The following is a 17969-nucleotide window of genomic DNA, read 5'->3' on the forward strand; positions in this document are numbered from 1 at the left end:
TGATCATAATCATCCCTTGTGAAACACATGATTTCGTAAGTGACCTTTAAAGTCTCAACTGCGGGTCACAATTCACAAAGACAATCCAAGGTCTCATATACTGCATCCTTTGATCCTGAACCATAAGTATTGTCAACATGCTCTTATATGCAATGATGCCATTATTGCATGGTTTTCGATTGGGGTTATTGTAAAGTATTATTAATCTTACAGCACTTACAATCTCCTTCTGTATTTGAGCAACATGGTTTGTACTGGATACAGTGGAACTATATCCCACACATCAAAAGTCCATGTAGAGGCATTCCATGGCTCCTCTCCTCAGATCCTCTATGTACCACTGTCTGGAGGACTAGGCTAAATCATTTGTGAGTGATGTGAATGCTGACTGCTCACATTGCAAAGAGCCTGTTCTGTTTCTGATATTCCCTCTGTGGGTTCTTTGGAGCCTTAACCAATGGATCTTTCCACAGCAGGAGTCATCATCACTGTGGCAGTGATGACATGAAGGTGTAAAGAAATTGAGGAGAAACAAATGCACCAGTAAGCCCAAGACTAGCAGCCACCTCCCAGTGGCTTCTGCCTCCAGTTGAAGAGATTTCAGTTGAGGGTCCTGTCAGGGTGTGAAGGAGCTACAGGAAGTTGAGAGTCCATTGCCTTCCATGTTATTTCTTCCAGAGGAGGCAGATGCTTTATTGCTACAGACTGAGGATGTTCTGGGATGCATAGAAATAACCAGGACATTTCTTATAGGCTTAGTGTTGTTGAATCGACATTTCCTTCTGTAACACTTGAACTGATTATCTGCAAGGCCTCTTGAATTTGGATCTTATTTATTTCATTAAAGAGGGAATTGTCTGCCTGTAACAAAGTTAGTAAATAGAAAACATTTGATCTTTTTCATTTGATCGTAATACCATTGACAATGATCACTAGGGTTGATTTATTAAAGCAAAACTAAAAATAAATGAAAACCATATTGAAAACTATTGCTTCATTCAGTAAAGTGCAAAATATTCTTAGGGCAAGTCATTGTTCTTTACTTCTTGTAATCCTTACAATTGGTTTGTTAAGATATGCAAAATTGATAGTGATTTTCGGATTAGATAATTTGTCTGCAAAATAATCAGGCAAAGTTGGATGCCCGGAGGTATCTCTAAACTCAGAATGCTGAATGTGGTAAATAGGAGTTTTAAGAAGGAAAGCTCAGCTCAGAGGAGGGGAAACAGATAACAAGAACTATTTTAATTATGCCCCGTGTCATGGATTAGTCATGCTCTCCTGGAGCTTGAATAATTACTTAATGAAATGTGGATTTCCAAGGCATTTCCTGAGATTGTTCATAGTTATTTCCTCTCATTTTTTTTTGACTCTCCAAGCATTACCATGTTGTTTCATGCTTATTGGTGTGTTCTTTCTTCTCAACTCTCTTTTACTTTTGTAGTGCATTTTTCTTGATGACTTGTTACCTGGCCTATCCTCCATTAGAGCAAGAGACTGTTTTAAAACAAAATTAATTTACATTTTTTTTAACCTTTTCAGCATACTTTGAAATGGAAAGTTAAGAAGTGATTTTAGTACTTGGGAAACATATCCAAATTGATGACATGGTTTGTTGTAATTAAAAATGTCCTTGATGTAAATTAAATGTATCTATATTTGGTTGTTAGTGACTTCATGTATGATTGACTGTATTTATGTGATCCACATATATTAAAGCTTTGGAAGTAATTAGTTTGGTAAGTTGTGAGCTGGGAATTGCAGCAGAGATTATTATTAAAGTCAATTTGAAATACTCATTCCCTGTGATTAGAAATATGTGATATGCCGAACCAATAAAGTTCAATTAATCTTTAGAGTGCTGTCAATAAGTAATCGATTAGTAAGACAATTTTTAAAGCCTATTATAGAAGGGATAAATCTTATACAGATGATGGTGTTATTTGTAATTGAGCATGTCTTTGGAAGTGACATTGATCTCATTGGCTGAAATAGTAGAATTAAACTTCAAAGTCAGTCAAATGTAAAATGATGCATTCAATGATGTGAGTCTTTTTCTCTGCATTTTTAAATTTGTGACAAACTAGGGACAAATAAGCTGCCTACACGTCCAGAATTGTACTGCTCTCTGGGAACATCCTGTTATTGATTTGCAACTACAGCTGAGGGTACATTGGAACCTGCAACTATAAGTCATCTTAAAAAGCTACATGAGAACAAAAGGTCATGAGTCTGGAAATTAAAAATCCTTTTGTCACTTCATGCTGTTTTTTCTTTAATCATTGATTTTTTTTGCACGATCCTTTAACACACCTCTGATTGTTGGACTTCTGCACAGCGATCAAAGGAAGTCTTGTATTTACATAACATCCACCATGACCTCAGGGCATCCCAAAGCACATTAGAGTCAATGAAGTACTTTTTGGAGGGTTGCCATTGCTGTAATGCAGGCAATCTGGCAGTCAGTCTGCACAGAGGACATTCCCATGAACAGTAAATGTGATACTGACCTTGTTTTTGTGATGTTGATCAAGGGATAAATATGGTCAGAACACTGACATGAACACCATTGCTTTCTTTCTAAGTAGTGCCATGGGATCTTATGTTGATGTGAAATAGCAGGTGGGGCTGGAGTTTAACATCTGAAAGGCAGCATGTCTGATAGTGCAGGAGAGAGAATACTGGTGGTTTACTTTTGCATTTGCCTTTAAAGTACCAAAATGAGCTATTGTGTACAGACAGGATTTAAGTGAAACCAGCGGCTTAGGGTCATAGAACATAGAACTGGACAGCACAGAAACAGACCCTTCGGTCCAACTTGTTCATGCCAACCAGATATCCTAAATTAATGCAGACCCATTTGCTGGCATTTGGCATATCACACTAAACCTTTCCTATTCATATACCTTTTAAATGTTGTAGTTGTACCAGTCTCCACCACTTCCTCTGGCAGCTCATTCCATACACACATCACCCTCTGCATGAAAAATGTTGCCCTTTAGATTCCTTTTAAATTTTTTCCCCCTCTCTTAAACCTATGCCCTCAAGTTCTGGATTCCCCCACTTCAGGGAAAAGACACTGTCTATTTATCCTAACCATGCCCCTCGTGATTTTATAAACCTCTATAAGCTCACCCCCTCAGCTTGCAATGCTGTAGGAAAAGTTGCCGAAGCCTACTCAGTCTCTCCCTATAGCTCAAATCCTCCAAGCCTGGCAACACCCTTGTAATTATTTTCTGAACCCTTTCAAGTTTCACAACATACTTCCTGTATTCAGGGAGACCAAAATTGCATACAGTATTCCAAAAGTGCCCTAACCAATGTCCTGTACAGCTGCAATATGACCTCCCAACTCCCATACTCAATGCACTGATCAGTAAAGGTAAGCATACCAAATGTCGTCTTCACTATCCTAACTACCTGTGACTCCATTTTCAAGGAACTGTGAACCTACACTCCAAGGTCTCTTTGTTCAGCAACATGCTCAGGACCTTACCATTAAGAATGTAAGTTCTGCCCTGATTTGCCGTTCCAAAATGCAGTACCTAACATTTATCTAAGTTAAACTCCAATTGCCACTCCTCAGCCTATTGCCTGATCCGAACAAATCCTGTTGTATTCTGAAGTAACCTTCTTGGCTGTCCACTGCACCTTCAATTTTGGTGTCTTCTGCAAACTTACTAACTATACTCTCTATGTTCACACATCCAAATCATTTATATAAATGGTGAAAAGTAGTGGACCCAGCATCGATCCTTGAGGCACACTGCTGGTCACAGATCTACAGCCTGACAAGCAACCTTCCTCCACTCTGCTCTGTCTTCTACCTTCGAGCCAGTTCTGTATCCAAATGGCTAGTTCTCCTTATATTCCATGTGATCTAGTTTTGCTAACCAGTCTACCATGAGGAACCCTGTCAAAAGCCTTACTGAAGCCCATATAGATAATGTCTACTGCTCTGCCTTCATCAGTCCTCTTTGTTACTCCTTCAAAAAACTCATTTAAATTAGTGAGCCTTGATTTCCCACGCACAAAGCCATGTTGACTCCTTGCCTTTCCAAATACATATAAATTCTGTCCCTCAGGATTTCCTCTAACAACTTACCTACTATCCATGGCAGGCTCACGGTTTATAGTTCCCTGGCTTTTCCTTAGAAACTTTGGCTAACGTGATGCCATTACTCAACAATCTCCAGTCTTCTGGCACCTCACCTATGACTATCAATGATGCAAATCCTTATCCACTTATTGCTACACATGTGGTAAATGGAATATTTTGTATTGGATTCTATTTTAACAGCTTTCTTTAGCAAAAAAAATGTTTATATATCACCCTAACCCAGTGATACTCAAAAGTACAACAGATCTCTTTATGATATTGGGATGTAAAACTAGATTCCACAAGGAAAAGTGAATAGCTAAGTGACCTGTTTTCTTGATATTTGTTGAGAACATGGGGATGATGGCATTATGTTGACATTTAGTGGTAAGTGATGTTGATGCTGCTTTTCTTTAGATAGTGCTGTTGACTGTTTAGTTTCTAATGACCACATGGAATATACAGGTAAACGGTCAAAGGTAGTTCACATATGCCGATGTCTATATTTGTCAATTGCTTTTAGATCAAGGAGAGTGGAGCCTTCTAGACATGTTTGCATGTGTGGCTCAACTCCCAAATCAGCCCACAGAAGCAACTGCAGCTGAGACGATCCATATTTTGCAGGTAAAGCAATAGAAGGCTCAGTAAGGCTTTGTGCAACTTCCTTCTCAGTAGGAATTGTGTATGGTGTTGGTGGGACTATGCATATGGGCTTTTGCTGCAGCCTTTTTGTGTTCTGGGTACCAGAGGTTGCAGGCCTGTAGGTTGGTCTAGAAACAGAATGCCCAATGTGGTTACACTTCCACAATGACTCATGGGTCTCATATGTTTGACTGGGGTGTCACCCCGTCACTGGAGCAGCACACATTGTTGAGGATCTTCTGATTCTTCTTGCTTATGTTCATTAAAGCATGTATCTGAATCCTCATTTTCTTTAGCCGGCAAGTCTTCTCATCTTTGATGTACCAGATTATGTAGTGCACAGCAGAAATTGGTGATCCAAGAGATTGTCTGTGATGTGTATTCCAGTATTGTGCCTGAGCAGATGGTAAAACCTTAACACCAGTGATCAGTTGTTGTCCTTGTTCAGGCATCAGAGACATTGTATCTCTCCTCTGTTGGACTTTGTGGGTTCCACATAGGTGTCATGATCCAGATCTCTGTAGATATCTTGTGTCACCCAGGAGCCAACCTTGCAGTTGCACAGGGAAAACAAACAGCTTTGGCACCTGAGAGCAACTGAGGAGACAATAGTCATCAGAGCTATCAGGGATGTGAGCACACTCCTGTAGGATTTGTTATTCACTTAGCAGTTGCACGTTGATGCATTGAATTCTGTTTTGGTTTATGAATGTTGTTGGCTGTACCCAGAAAGTTCTTAATGAAACATGTGTTATCAATTGTTCCTTGTGCTTGTGGAATCCAATTATGAAGCCAAATAATGACTGCTCCAGCTTCCTGAATCTTAAGATCCATGATAAATTAGACAAGATCATCAGTCTGTTTGAATACGGTTTTGAAGAATTCCCTTCTGTGTTAATTACCATGTATATGGCTGTGTGACAGATACCAGCTATGCTTCTTGTGAAGTTCTAGAATGACCCAGTTGCATCCATGTTCCAGATGGTTGTAACTTTAAGACCACTGGCATAAGATTGGCTCCTATATCATGGTATCATAGGTTATCTTGCAGGAATGGACATAGGTCAGCGACTGACTGCTGTTAATAATCATAGCCATCTTTGATATTGACCCTTTGACATGTGTAGGTCGTTACTCCATGTACATCACTATTTTTTGGTGATGTATTAACCCTTGGTTACGAGCACTTGAGCTGCCCGAGCCTCTGTGGCTACTTTTTGTTATCCCTTGGCTCTCTGCTGCTTCTGCTCCTCCTCAGCCACAGGATTTGCAGGAATCATCTGGTTCATCCAACCAACCATCCGATCGTTGGACAGAAATCCTGTGGAGGTCTAGTCAGCACAGCCAGTTTGGCTCCTCTTTTCTACTTGAAGACTGTGGACCAATGCGAGTCCACTGCTTTGCATTTGCCATACCCCAGTCACCACTCATTTGTGGTCGCCTTTCTCCTTGAGCTATTGAAATCAAGTGGACAAAAGGAATCTGAAAGAGACTATAGACACGTTGAGTGAGTGGGCAAGAATAAATTTGTGGATGGAGTTTAAAGCAGGAAAATATGAAGTCATGCACTTTGGTAGGAAGAATCAAAAAGCAGATTATTATTTAAATTGAGAGACACTCTAAAGAAGAACAGCACAGAGTAATCTGGGTGTTCGTGTGCATCAAACAGAAAATTAGCATGCAGCTGCAACAAATAGTCAAGGCTGGAAGTTTACTCTTAATGGTTGGTGGTTGCAGTTTAAACATACTGAAGTCGTCTTAAAGCTACACAAGGTTGGTGAGGCTGCACCTGGAATTCTGTGTACAGTTTTGGTTCTTGTACTTGAGAAAGGATGTACCAACAGTGGAAAAGAGATTCACAAGTTGAAAAGAGGCTGATTCCTGGAATGAAAGGGTTGACCTCTATAGAACAGCTAAACAAGTAAGGCCTTTAGTCATTAAAATTTAGAAAAATGAAGGGTGATCATATTGTAACTTGAAAGATTCAGAGGAGATGAGGAGACTTTCATTTAGAACTAAGATACAAAGGAACTTCTTCTCACAGAGGACAGTGAATGTCTTGAATCTCTCAAACCCCAGAGAATTTCAGAGACTAGTTCATTGCAAGTATTTAAAATTAGGTGGATAGATATTAGAAATATCAGGGAGTTGGGTCATGAATGAGGTGACATGAAAGACTTCTGTCCTGGTCCAGCAAAGCTCCTTACAGGGGAAAAGCAGCTGCTACTAACTTCAAATCCACCAAGAAGACTACCTGGCCAGTTGCTCACCACAATTAACTATCATCCTGGAAGTACATGTTTCTCATTTGCTGCCAACCGAGTTGCAAAGGTAAACTTTTCTCTGGGAACCATTAGAACAGTTCTAATGAATGTGTATGACATGCTAATACATTAAAATTAGATTCCTCTCCTGCTGCTTGTCATTAAGAACCATGATCCAGCTTTAATCCATGACAAAATTAATTCCCAACTTTATTGTGCTGTTGAAAAGCTAATATTTTGCCTCTTGCATAATTAAGTGCCCCACCCACCTTGTTTCTTATCCTGGACGGTTCAATAGATTTTGCTAATGCTGCTTCTTCCTAACTTCAAATTAGAAATCTAACTGACAATCTGAAAGCTTTCAATATCAAAAGGGAATTTAGATGTTATTTATTGATCTTGGTGCTGGAGCAATAATTTTAACAGAGCAGCCTGAACATCACGATATTAATTGGATGCGAAATGGAAAATACTTTTACCAAATTTGCTGATGACATTAAAGTATGTGAGGAAGTCCGTTGAGACAAAAGAAATGACAACACACATGAATATGGATAGATTAGGTGAATAGGCCAAAATGTGGCAGATGATTGTGGATAAGTGTGAGACCATATTGGTTGGAGGAATAGAAAACAATTTATTATATAATGGAGAGAAACTTCAGTGTGCTTTGGTGCTGAGGGATCTGGGTTTCCTTATGCATGAATAACAGAAAGCTAGTATGCAGGTAGAGCAAGTAATAAGGTAGGCAAATGGAATTTTGGCATTTATTGGTTAAAAAAAAGAAGCACAGGGAAGTGTTGCTGTGACTGTACAAGGCTTTAGGAGTATTGTGTACTCTTTATTTGAGGAGGAATATAGTTATATTGGAGGCAGTTCAGAGCAAGCTAACTAGATTTCAGAGATGAGGTAGGAGAAAGTGAGGACTGCAGATGCTGGAATACCAGAGTTGAAATCAGGAATCTAAGGGCTTTTGCCCAAAACGTCGATTCTCCTGCCTCGGATGCTGCCTGGCCTGCTGTGTTTTTCCAGCATCACATTTTTCAACTCCAGAGATGAGGTGTTTGTCTTGTGAAGAGAGATTGAGCAGTTAATGCTTATATTCTCTGGAGTTTAGAAGAATGAGAGGAGTTCTGTTTGAAGTATATGAAATGCTAAGGGGGATTTACAAAGTGTATGTAGACAGGATGTTTCCTCATATGGAATAATCTAGAATAAGAGATCATAGTTCTTTTATAAGCAGTTGCAAACTGAAAACAAAGATGAGGAAAAATTACTTCTCTCAAAGGAATTCACTGCTCCAGAGTATGGTGGATGTTGGGACATTGAGTAACTTTAAGAAGGGGATAGACAGATTTTTATTTAGGATGAGTTGACGGATTATGGAAAGTGGGCAGGAAAGTGCAGTTGATGGTAAGATGAGATCAGCCATGATCTTATCAAATGTTAGACCAGACATAAGAGGCTGAATTGCCTTCTCTTGCTCCATGTTTTCATGTTCTCATGTTCTTATCACAAATGAAATCAGAAAGTGCTGAAGAAACTCAGCAGATCTGACAGCGTTTATGGAGAGAAACAACCCTTAAACCAAAATAAAGTCAAAATAAGTCAAACTTTACCTCTGTTTCTCTTTCCATCAATGCTGCCAGACTTGCTGAATTTCTCCAGCACTATTTGTTTTGATTTCAGATCTCCAGCATCTGCAGTACTTAGGCTGAACAACTTAGCTGTGCACTTGAACGCAGACTATAAACGTGTGATTAACTAGCAGAATCCAAGAAAGTCATAAAAGAAATATTTGTTAATATCCTAATACAGGGTGCATAATATTTTTCCTTTACAATGCTGCACTGAATTTGTCTGTTTTGCAATTTTGTCTGACAAGAGCACAAATTTGTTGTGATTCGAGCAATGTTTTATTTTGTTCAATTTTGCTCTTGATCTCCTCAAATCGCTTGAATTTCTACATTGGGGGAACAGGCCCTTCAGCCCATCCACACCAACTCAAGAAGAGCATCCTACCCAGACCTACCTCACTATCCTATCCTCATAACCCTGCATTTCCTACTCCACCTGGCCTGGACACTGTGAGCAATTTAGCATGGCCAATCCACCTAACCTGCACATCTTTGGACTGTGGGAGAAAACCCAGTATCTGGACGAAACCCTTGCAGACATGATGAAAATGTGTAAATACCACACAGACAGACAAGGATTGAATTGAACCTGCGTCCCTGTTGCTGAGAGGCAGCAGTGCTAACCATTGTGCACCATGCCTAGTATTGATCTAAAATTTAATAAGTGGAATTGCCCTTATGCCTCTATAGATGTTGATAAGTATTTGAATAGTTGGAGTTGAATAGAATGATGATCTTAGGTGATTCCCATTTTTATTTTCCATATAAGTAGTTTCCTGAACCTCTTATTAGTGCACCCATTAGACTGCGTGACTGAGATTGATCATTCAAGATATAAGGAAATTCAAGTCTAAAACTTCTATTCTGATGCCAAAAGCACAGGAGCTCCAACATGCTGTGAATTAAACTCTGTGCCAATTTAGTTGAAAATCATAGTGTCTTGAAGAATACTATTTGCACCAGGAAAGTGAGATATGCAAGTTAAATATCATTTACAGTCTTGATCATTGCACTGGGCAAGTTCCCAATGAAGGTTCAATGAATGAAAGAAATTCAAGTCAAATATTGACTTCTTCTGTGTGTCTGTTGCTGGTTTGATATAATTTTGTTCAAGATCTGGGAAAGTGCAGGCTGGTTTCTGATATTCTGAAAGTACATCAAAGAAAAAGAATGGAGTAAAAGTCAGTGAAACTTGTAGATTGCAACTTGTTCAAATTTAAATTTACTTCAGTGCCAATAAAATTAATGAATTAAGTTGATAGAGATGAATTAATATATATAAATATAATTTTTCACAGAAACTGGCAACTTCCCAAGGAAATATATTGGAAAATAAAGGACTTATAGAGTCACTCAATCAGACGAAGGCCAGCAGTGCACTAATCCAAGAATCCCTCAATGAATCATTCAAATTACAAGTCTCTTTAGATCAGGTATGTGGATTTTTTAAAAAGTGAAAGAATTTATATAATTTAAATATAAAGAATATAATTTAATAATTGGTATCTACTTTACTCATTTTTAATTAATTTCAAAATGTTGAAAGGACTTCTATTGTATGATACTGCTAACATACAATGTTAATCATTGAAAAGCGTCATAATTAACTATTTACATGTTAAGTTCTAATTAAAATTATAGTTTATTGTATCTATCCGTGTGAAAATATTTATATGTAAATTTACAGAAATTTATAAAAAGTTAAATAAACTGAGTATATTTTCAAATTTAATGAAGTAAATAGTGTCCAGGACTCGTTTTCACGTCTTGTTTTTGGTGTCCTACTTGTGTCCCATTTCTACAACAGACCTTTTCACAAATCTCTCAGTTTCAGAAATTCATGTTGCATGACTATCATTGGCATTGGGATCAGGTATCATTGGTCAAAAATTTGTATGGGCTTTTGTAATTTTTATTCTGCTAGGTCGAAATGCTTATTCTTCAAATTAAGACATTTTTTTCCTTTTGTCACAAAATCATGTTTCTTCATATGATTAACAGTTATAAACTGCTGTCTGTGGAGGGCAGCAGACTATCATTTTTAGTCATTTTTGTTTCTCTTGCAGGAGAGGGATGCATTTCTTCCACTTGCTGAGACGGCCAGCAAAATGTTCTTCATTATCACTGATCTATCCAAAATTAATAACATGTATCGCTTTAGTCTGTCAGCTTTTCTTAGACTCTTCCAACGATCCTTACAGAGCAGAAAGGTATGTTTTTGCCTTATTAGAATGCTTTAAAGCAGAATTTATTTTTTATCTGTTAAAATGACAGAACAAAGATGAACAAACTATTGTCTAAATTCTCAAATACAGATCTTCTTATATTAAAAAATAGAATTAATTTGCCAATTGATTAACAAGTTTTTTTCTTCATTCTTTAACCTGTTCAGCACTTGCTTCGTGTTCATTATGACATTATTAAAATGAACAGCAAATGAAAAGAGAATCACTGTGCTTTTTGCCTCACTTTCTTAGCTAGGTGGAGTTTGAAAGCTAGCACTGCCCACAAGGACTATGTGCTTGCATTCAAAGCTTTCAATTTTGTCATCAACAATTACTCGTTAATGAATGTGATTGTTCAGTTAGGAAATTCCATGTCACTGGCCATGGGTTTTGTGAGACCTTGTGTAACAGCTGAGCTCGATCCTTGAGCTGCATTTCCAATCACATATTTGACATATGTTTTCAGGAAGTGCAAGTGATCCTTGTCCTTGAAATTATTGGCATTCCTTTTTTCTGGCTCCTTTTCTGTAATTTGTCTTGCTAATAGATGTTCTCAAAGAATTGTGTCCCTTCCTACAGGAGATTTCTTCAAGTTTGTTTCCTCTGAACGAGGGTATTCCATGTGTTGGAATCTCTGTTGCATTTCTTGATGCTTGCTTTTGGTGAGTATTTGAAGTGCTTCTTTTGTCCTCCTCTACTTTGTCCTTCGAATACTTTCATTGAGCTGGGAGAAGTTGATTTGCTTTTGCAATCAGAACTCAATCATCCTAGATACGTGACCAGCTCAGCCGTGTTGGTTCCAGATGATCGTAGCCTTGGTGCTGTTAGCTGCATCAAGGACACTGATATTAATATGTCTGTCCTGTTGGCTAATCTGGAGAATCTGTCTCAAAAAGCATTAATGGTACTTCTGAAGAGCCTTGATGTAGCATCTATATTTAATCCTAGTTTCGGAGCCTTATAGAAGAGTCAGAAGGATGACTGCCTTAGAATCTTGCTATCAGCACCAATGTCATTATTGTCAAAGATTCTCATTTTTTGCGGTCCAAAGGCAGCTTTCACAGATTGGATGTGATGTTGAATCTCTGCATCAATATCAGCACTAGATGTGCGGTAGCTTCCTAGGTAAGGGAAATGTTCTACTTTTGGGAGGATTTCTCTTTTGACCTTAATGGAGGAATGGATTGGAACTTGACCTGGGACAAGTTAGTAAAGGATTTGAGTTGCCTTGAGTTTGAGGCTGAGACCCAATTCTTCCATATGCTTCTGCAAAAGTATGAAGTGAGACGTGAAGATTCTTTTCAGGAGAGCAGTCGTGATATTGTCAGGGGCATACTAAAGTTCCATAGCAAGATTGGTTTCATTTTCCTCTTGGATTTCAACCAGTTGAAGTTGAAGATTTTCCTTCCATCTTGTAGACAATGTAAACATCACTGGGAACTTTGTTTTTGACAAGATGAAGAATGGTGGCGATGATATTGGAGGAAAGGATAGGGTGATGACATACCCTCTTGGATGCGATCTCCTCTTCAAAATATGTCATATTATTTTAGGTGACGACAGTTGGTGACATCTTATTGCGAAGGAGACAGAGAATGTTGGTGAATTTTACTGGACAGCTGGTCTTTGACAAAGTCTTCCAAAGCACTGTCTGACTGACTGAGTCAAAAGCCTTGGTCAAATTGATGAAGGCCATAGAGAATGGTTGGTGTTGTTCCTAGCATTTATTTTTGAATTGCTAAGCAGTAAAATCATGTCCATTGTTCCATGTTTTGGTTGGAAGCCACTTCATTTTTCGGAAGGATATTGTCCAAAGCGGGGAAGGATTGGGGCAATGGTCTTCCTGGTGAGGGAGAGTTGGGAGATTTTTTGGTAGTGCCCACAGTCCACTTTGTCTCCTTTCTTGAAGACAATAGTGATGGTAGATTGACAGGGATTTCTTCTTTGTCCCAGATTTCCAGGAGCAGTTGATGGGGATAATGAACAAGCTCTGCTCCTCCAAATTTGAACCTCTTTGTTGGAATCCCATCTACTTCTGCAGTTTTCGTATTTTTCATGTATCTAATGAAAGCATCAACATCTGCTACACTAGATGGGAGTCCAAGGTCATGTTTGATGGGGAGTTGGGGGATTCTTTCAAAGATGAGCTTGTTGACTATTATATTGTGGTTTAGGAGTTCTTTTGAAGAATTCTCTCTATCGGAGGTTGATGTTTCTCTGTGTTTCAAAAGGGCTTTTGTCCTTACTCTGTATTGGTTTGAGACCAATGATATTAGGTAAGTATATTGTCTTGGTGACACTGAACCAACCCTGGATACCATGTTTGTCAGCAAGGAATTGTAGCTCCTAAGCAATCTCAGTTCACCATTGGTTCTTGATTTGCGTCATTCTTCTTTGTAACTCTGCCTTTGCTGTTTGACGAGTTCCCCTCTTTGTTTCACTGATGATATTGATTTACCTGGCATGGAGAGCTTTCCTCCTCTTGCTGGTGAGGTCTTTGATGATGTGTCATTCTTGTCGATCCAATCTTGATGTTTCCTGATTTTGTAGCTGATGGTTTCTTCACAACTTGACATGATGGCTGTCTTCCTCTATTTCTGAAATTCCTCAGCTTCTTTAAAATGAGCTCTTTGGAGATTTTAATGAAGACATTGTTGGAAGTTCGTTAGTCTGCTTGGCTCTTGAACTTTTTTCTGAATTATTTGTTCATCTTTAGCTGTGTCTAGTGGCATTTGATGGATACTGAGGAGTGGTTGAGCTCCTGTCTGTGCTGGTCATTGCTTCGGTGATGAGGCATCCTTTCGGCCTTCGGATTGAACAATTTTGTAGTTGATCATATGCAAATGCTACGATCGTGAATGTCACCACAGTGTCTTGAACTTGTCCTTTTGGCAGAACAGTGTATTTTTGATGATCATATGATGATCTGCACTTTTGGTGTGCAGGATAATCCTGTTTCCTCTAGTTGACAATATTTGCTTCTCCTTTTTTGTGTTTTCTCAGCTTTCTGAATTGGAGCTAAAATGAAGCACAAATATTAAAAAAAAACATAAACTGGTTCACACTTACCTGCATAGAAATGCAACATTCAACTGCAAAGCAGTAAGGAAAATTCCATAATGCCATTTAATACAAAATAGAAGTTGATATAGTTACTGTAATTCAGAATCATTGTGTAATCCATTGTATAGTTGAAACATTTTAATGTAAAAAAGCAAAAATGCCCCCAGTTCACTGTGAACAGAACAATTAGAAATATAGTATAAGAATAAATGTTCAGTGTGGACTTTCACACTAAATTGATACTAAAAGGTTGGCTAATTTTAAATTAAAATTAAAAAGTTATGCATCATTATTTAATAGGATTCTGAAAACACAGATGTTCGCATTACATCTTTGATTGGTTCCCTGAAAACCTCAGTATATGAATATATTTGTCGTTCATTATTTAAGGTAAGAGTGATCACAACAAATAAATTGTTTGTTTGGAAATAATACGTTGTTTGATTTCAGACATCTCGGCTTGATGTACATTTTGTCTTTCAGTTAGTTTTGAATAATATCTTCAGAATTTAGTTGCATCATTGATATATAATTCTGACAATATCTGAACACTGGCTAAATTTATTAATGAATGATATATGGAGAGGTGATGGCTCACTGGTATTATCACTGGTCTATTAATCCAGAAACTCAGCTAATGTTCTGGGGATCTGGGTTCGAAGCCCTTTATAGCAGATGATTGAATTCAATAAAAATATCTGGAATTAAGAATCTACTGATGATTGCTGATAGAAAAAGCCATCTAGTTCACTAATATCCTTACCTGGTCTGACCTACATGCGACTCCAGACCTACAGCAATGACTTAGCAAGCTACTCAGTTGTAAAAATTGCTCCAAAGAATTATATCTACAAAAAAAGTGAAGCCAGATGGACCACATCACATTGATCTAGACATCAGAAGTGACAATTGCAAAATCAGCCCTGTTGGGAGAGCTGTCTCACAGACTAATCAAGCAACAGCCTGACGTAACCATACTCATGAAATCATAACTTATAGTCAATGTCCCAGATACCTCCATTACTATCCCTGGATATGTTCTGTCTTATTGACAGGATGAACACACAGAGGTGGCGACACAGTGGTAATCAGTTGGGTGAGAGTGACTGTGGAAGTCCTCAATATTGACTCTGCACTTCATGAAGTCTCAGGTTAAGCATGAGCAAAGACACCCTTGTTGATTACTCTATTCTCCCTTGGCTGATGAATCCGTGCTCCCCCATGTTGAACAATACTTGGAGGAAGCACTGAGGGTGGCAAGGGTGGAGAATGTTTTCTGGGTAGGATTTCCATGTTAACTGCCAAGAGTGGCATGGTCGCAGCACTACTGATCAAGTTGGTCAGGTCCTAAAGGACATAACTGCTTGACTGGGTCTGTGACAGATGGAGAGGGAACCAACAAGAGGGAAAATCATGCTTGACCTCATGTTCACCAATCTGCTGGTTGCAAATGCAACTGTCTGTGACAGTGTTGGTAAAAGTGACCACTGCATTGTCCTTGTGGAGACACAGTCCTGCCTTCACAGTGAGAATATCCTCCATCCAACCTTGGTTTAATAGACATTGTGGGAGGGCATGCCAGGAGTAGCACTAGGTATAACCTAAAAATGAAGTGTCACCCTAGTGAAACTACAAGTAGGACTATTTACATGCCAGTAAGCATTAGCTGCAAGTGATAGGCATTGCTAAGTGATCCCACAACCAACGAATCAAATCTAAGCTCTGCAGTCTTGCCAGATCTTGTGGTTGGCAATTAAACAGCTCACTGGAAGAGATGGCTGCACAAATATCCCTATCTTCAAAGATCGAAAAGCCCAGCACAACAGTCCAAAAGATAAGGCAGAGCATTTGGAACAATTTTCAGCTGGACACGCCAAGTGGGTGATCTATCATGGGCTCCTCCAGAGGTCCTCAGCATCACAGATACTAGACTTCAGCCAATTTGATTCACTCCATGTGATATTGAGAAATGGTTGGATTCCCTGGATACTGCAAAGACTTTGAGCGCTGACATTCATTCTGGCTGGCAGTAGTTCCGAAGACTTGAGTTCCAGAACCTCTTGGGGTCTAGATTAGTGTGGTGCTGAAAAAGCACAGCAGATCAGGCAGCGTCCGAGGAGCTGAAAAATCAACGTTTCAGGCAAAAGCCCTTCATTTCAGAACTTCTTGTTCCCTCACAGCTAAGTTGTTCCAGTACAGCTACAGCACTGGTGTCTACTTGTCAATGTGGAAAATTGCCCAGCTATTTCCTTTATGCAAAAAGCAGGATAAATCCAAGCTGGCCCTCAGACTACTCTCAATTATCTATATAGTGATGGTAGATGTCTTCGACGGTGCTTTCAATCAGCACCTACTCAGCAACAACCTACTCACTGATGCCCAGTTTGGGTCCTGACCTCATTACAGCTTTAGTTCAAACATTAATAAATGAGAAGTTATAGAGGTGAGGTGAGAGTGAGAGCCCTTGACATCAAGGTCACATTTGACCGAGTGTGGCATAATGGAGCTGTAACAAAACTGGAATTATTGCGAATTGGAGGCGTACTGTCAGTTGGTTGTAGTCATACCACGCACACAGGAGTTAAACCACACACACAAGAAGGTGGTTGTAATTGTAGTGGTTAATCATCTCATTCCTAGGACATTGCCATAGGAGTTCCTCAGCATAGTGTTCTAGGCCCAACCATCTCCAGCTGCTTCACCAGTGATCTTACCTCTATCTTAAGGTCAGAAGTGGGGATGTTCGCCAATGATTGCAAAATCTTCAGCACGTTCACAACTTCTCAGATACCCATGTAGATCCTAGACAATATTCACAATATTCAAGCTTGGGCTGACAAGTGACAAATAACATACAGATCACATAAATGCCTGGCAATGACTATTTCCAGTAAGAGACACACTAAGCACCCCCCCCCCACCTTGATATTCAATGGTGTTACCATCACTGAATTCCCCCACTATCAACATCCTGGGGGGGGGGGGGGGGGGGGGGGGTACCATTGACCAGAAACTCAACTCGTTTTGCCACATAAACACAGTGGCTACAAGAACAGGTCAGAGGCTCGGACTATTACAGTAAGTAATTCACCTCCTGACTCATCAAAGCTTGTCAACCATCTGCAGTACAAACATTTCCCAAAGATACTCAGACCTGGAGACAGTGGGGGGAGATTACCAGATGAAATGAGATTGGTGACCACTGTGGATACAATGGCCTGGTGTTCCATGGTGACGTCATGGGCCAGTGGAGATAAGACTAGTGCTTAGTCTCTGCAATGTCGAGGTCAGTATGCCAGACAACAATAGCGCTATCCTTGTGGACATGCTTGACTACAAAGTCTGAGTGGGATCTGAGAGCGTTAACTGCAGTTAGTTCAGAGGGCGATATGGAAAATGGAGCAGAGAAAATGAAGTGACCAATATCACATTGACAGCTTTTGATGAACAGGTCAAGTATAGATAAATGGCCAAAAAGAAGGGTCCAGATGGAGGGAGAGTGTTAGAGATGGGTGAAGGTATCTGTGAGGAATTCATTACTTTGTAAGGAAGGCTAGACTTGATCTTAAAAATGGTTTCCTTTACACTCTCCTGTATGGCAATGTTAAATTACTATCCTCGCATCCAGATAAAAATACAGGTTAGTTATTCTCGACCGCAATTCTCCTTGGCACTCAAATCTGAAGGCATCAAGTCAAACATTGGCAATGATACATCTAATGTCCTCCATTAGCTGAGGAAACCGTACTCCTTCATATGGAACAAGATTTGTTTGTTATTCTTATGGATGTGACCATGATGATCAAGGCTGTCAATTATTGCTTATCTTTAATGGTTCTTGAGAAAGAGATCGTGAGCCATGTTCCAAAACCACTGCAGACTGTGTAGTGTGAAACCGTTTATAGTGCAGGTTAGGAGGGAGCTCCAAGATTCTCACTTACTATGATGCTGCTGCTCCTTTAACAAGGTTAGGTTGTCCTTGGTTTTTTTAAGGGGTTCGTAAAGACACAGACTGTATGAAATATCTGGTGTTGATCTA

At 39.3% G+C, this 17969-nt stretch overlaps 1 protein-coding gene across 1 annotated transcript in view; it reads left to right on the forward strand.

Moving 5' to 3' along the window:
* Positions 1-17969, forward strand: part of dync2h1 (dynein cytoplasmic 2 heavy chain 1) — a 561613-nt gene that overhangs the window by 289236 nt on the left and 254408 nt on the right. The window contains exons 69-71 of the mRNA XM_060826048.1: positions 9941-10075; positions 10709-10852; positions 14231-14320. Of these exons, the coding sequence (XP_060682031.1) occupies positions 9941-10075; positions 10709-10852; positions 14231-14320 (369 nt within the window). The remainder of the gene's footprint in view (positions 1-9940; positions 10076-10708; positions 10853-14230; positions 14321-17969) is intronic.

The sequence above is a fragment of the Hemiscyllium ocellatum genome, chromosome 6 (genome assembly GCF_020745735.1).
Source record: "Hemiscyllium ocellatum isolate sHemOce1 chromosome 6, sHemOce1.pat.X.cur, whole genome shotgun sequence".
Classification (NCBI taxonomy): Eukaryota; Metazoa; Chordata; class Chondrichthyes; order Orectolobiformes; family Hemiscylliidae; genus Hemiscyllium; species Hemiscyllium ocellatum.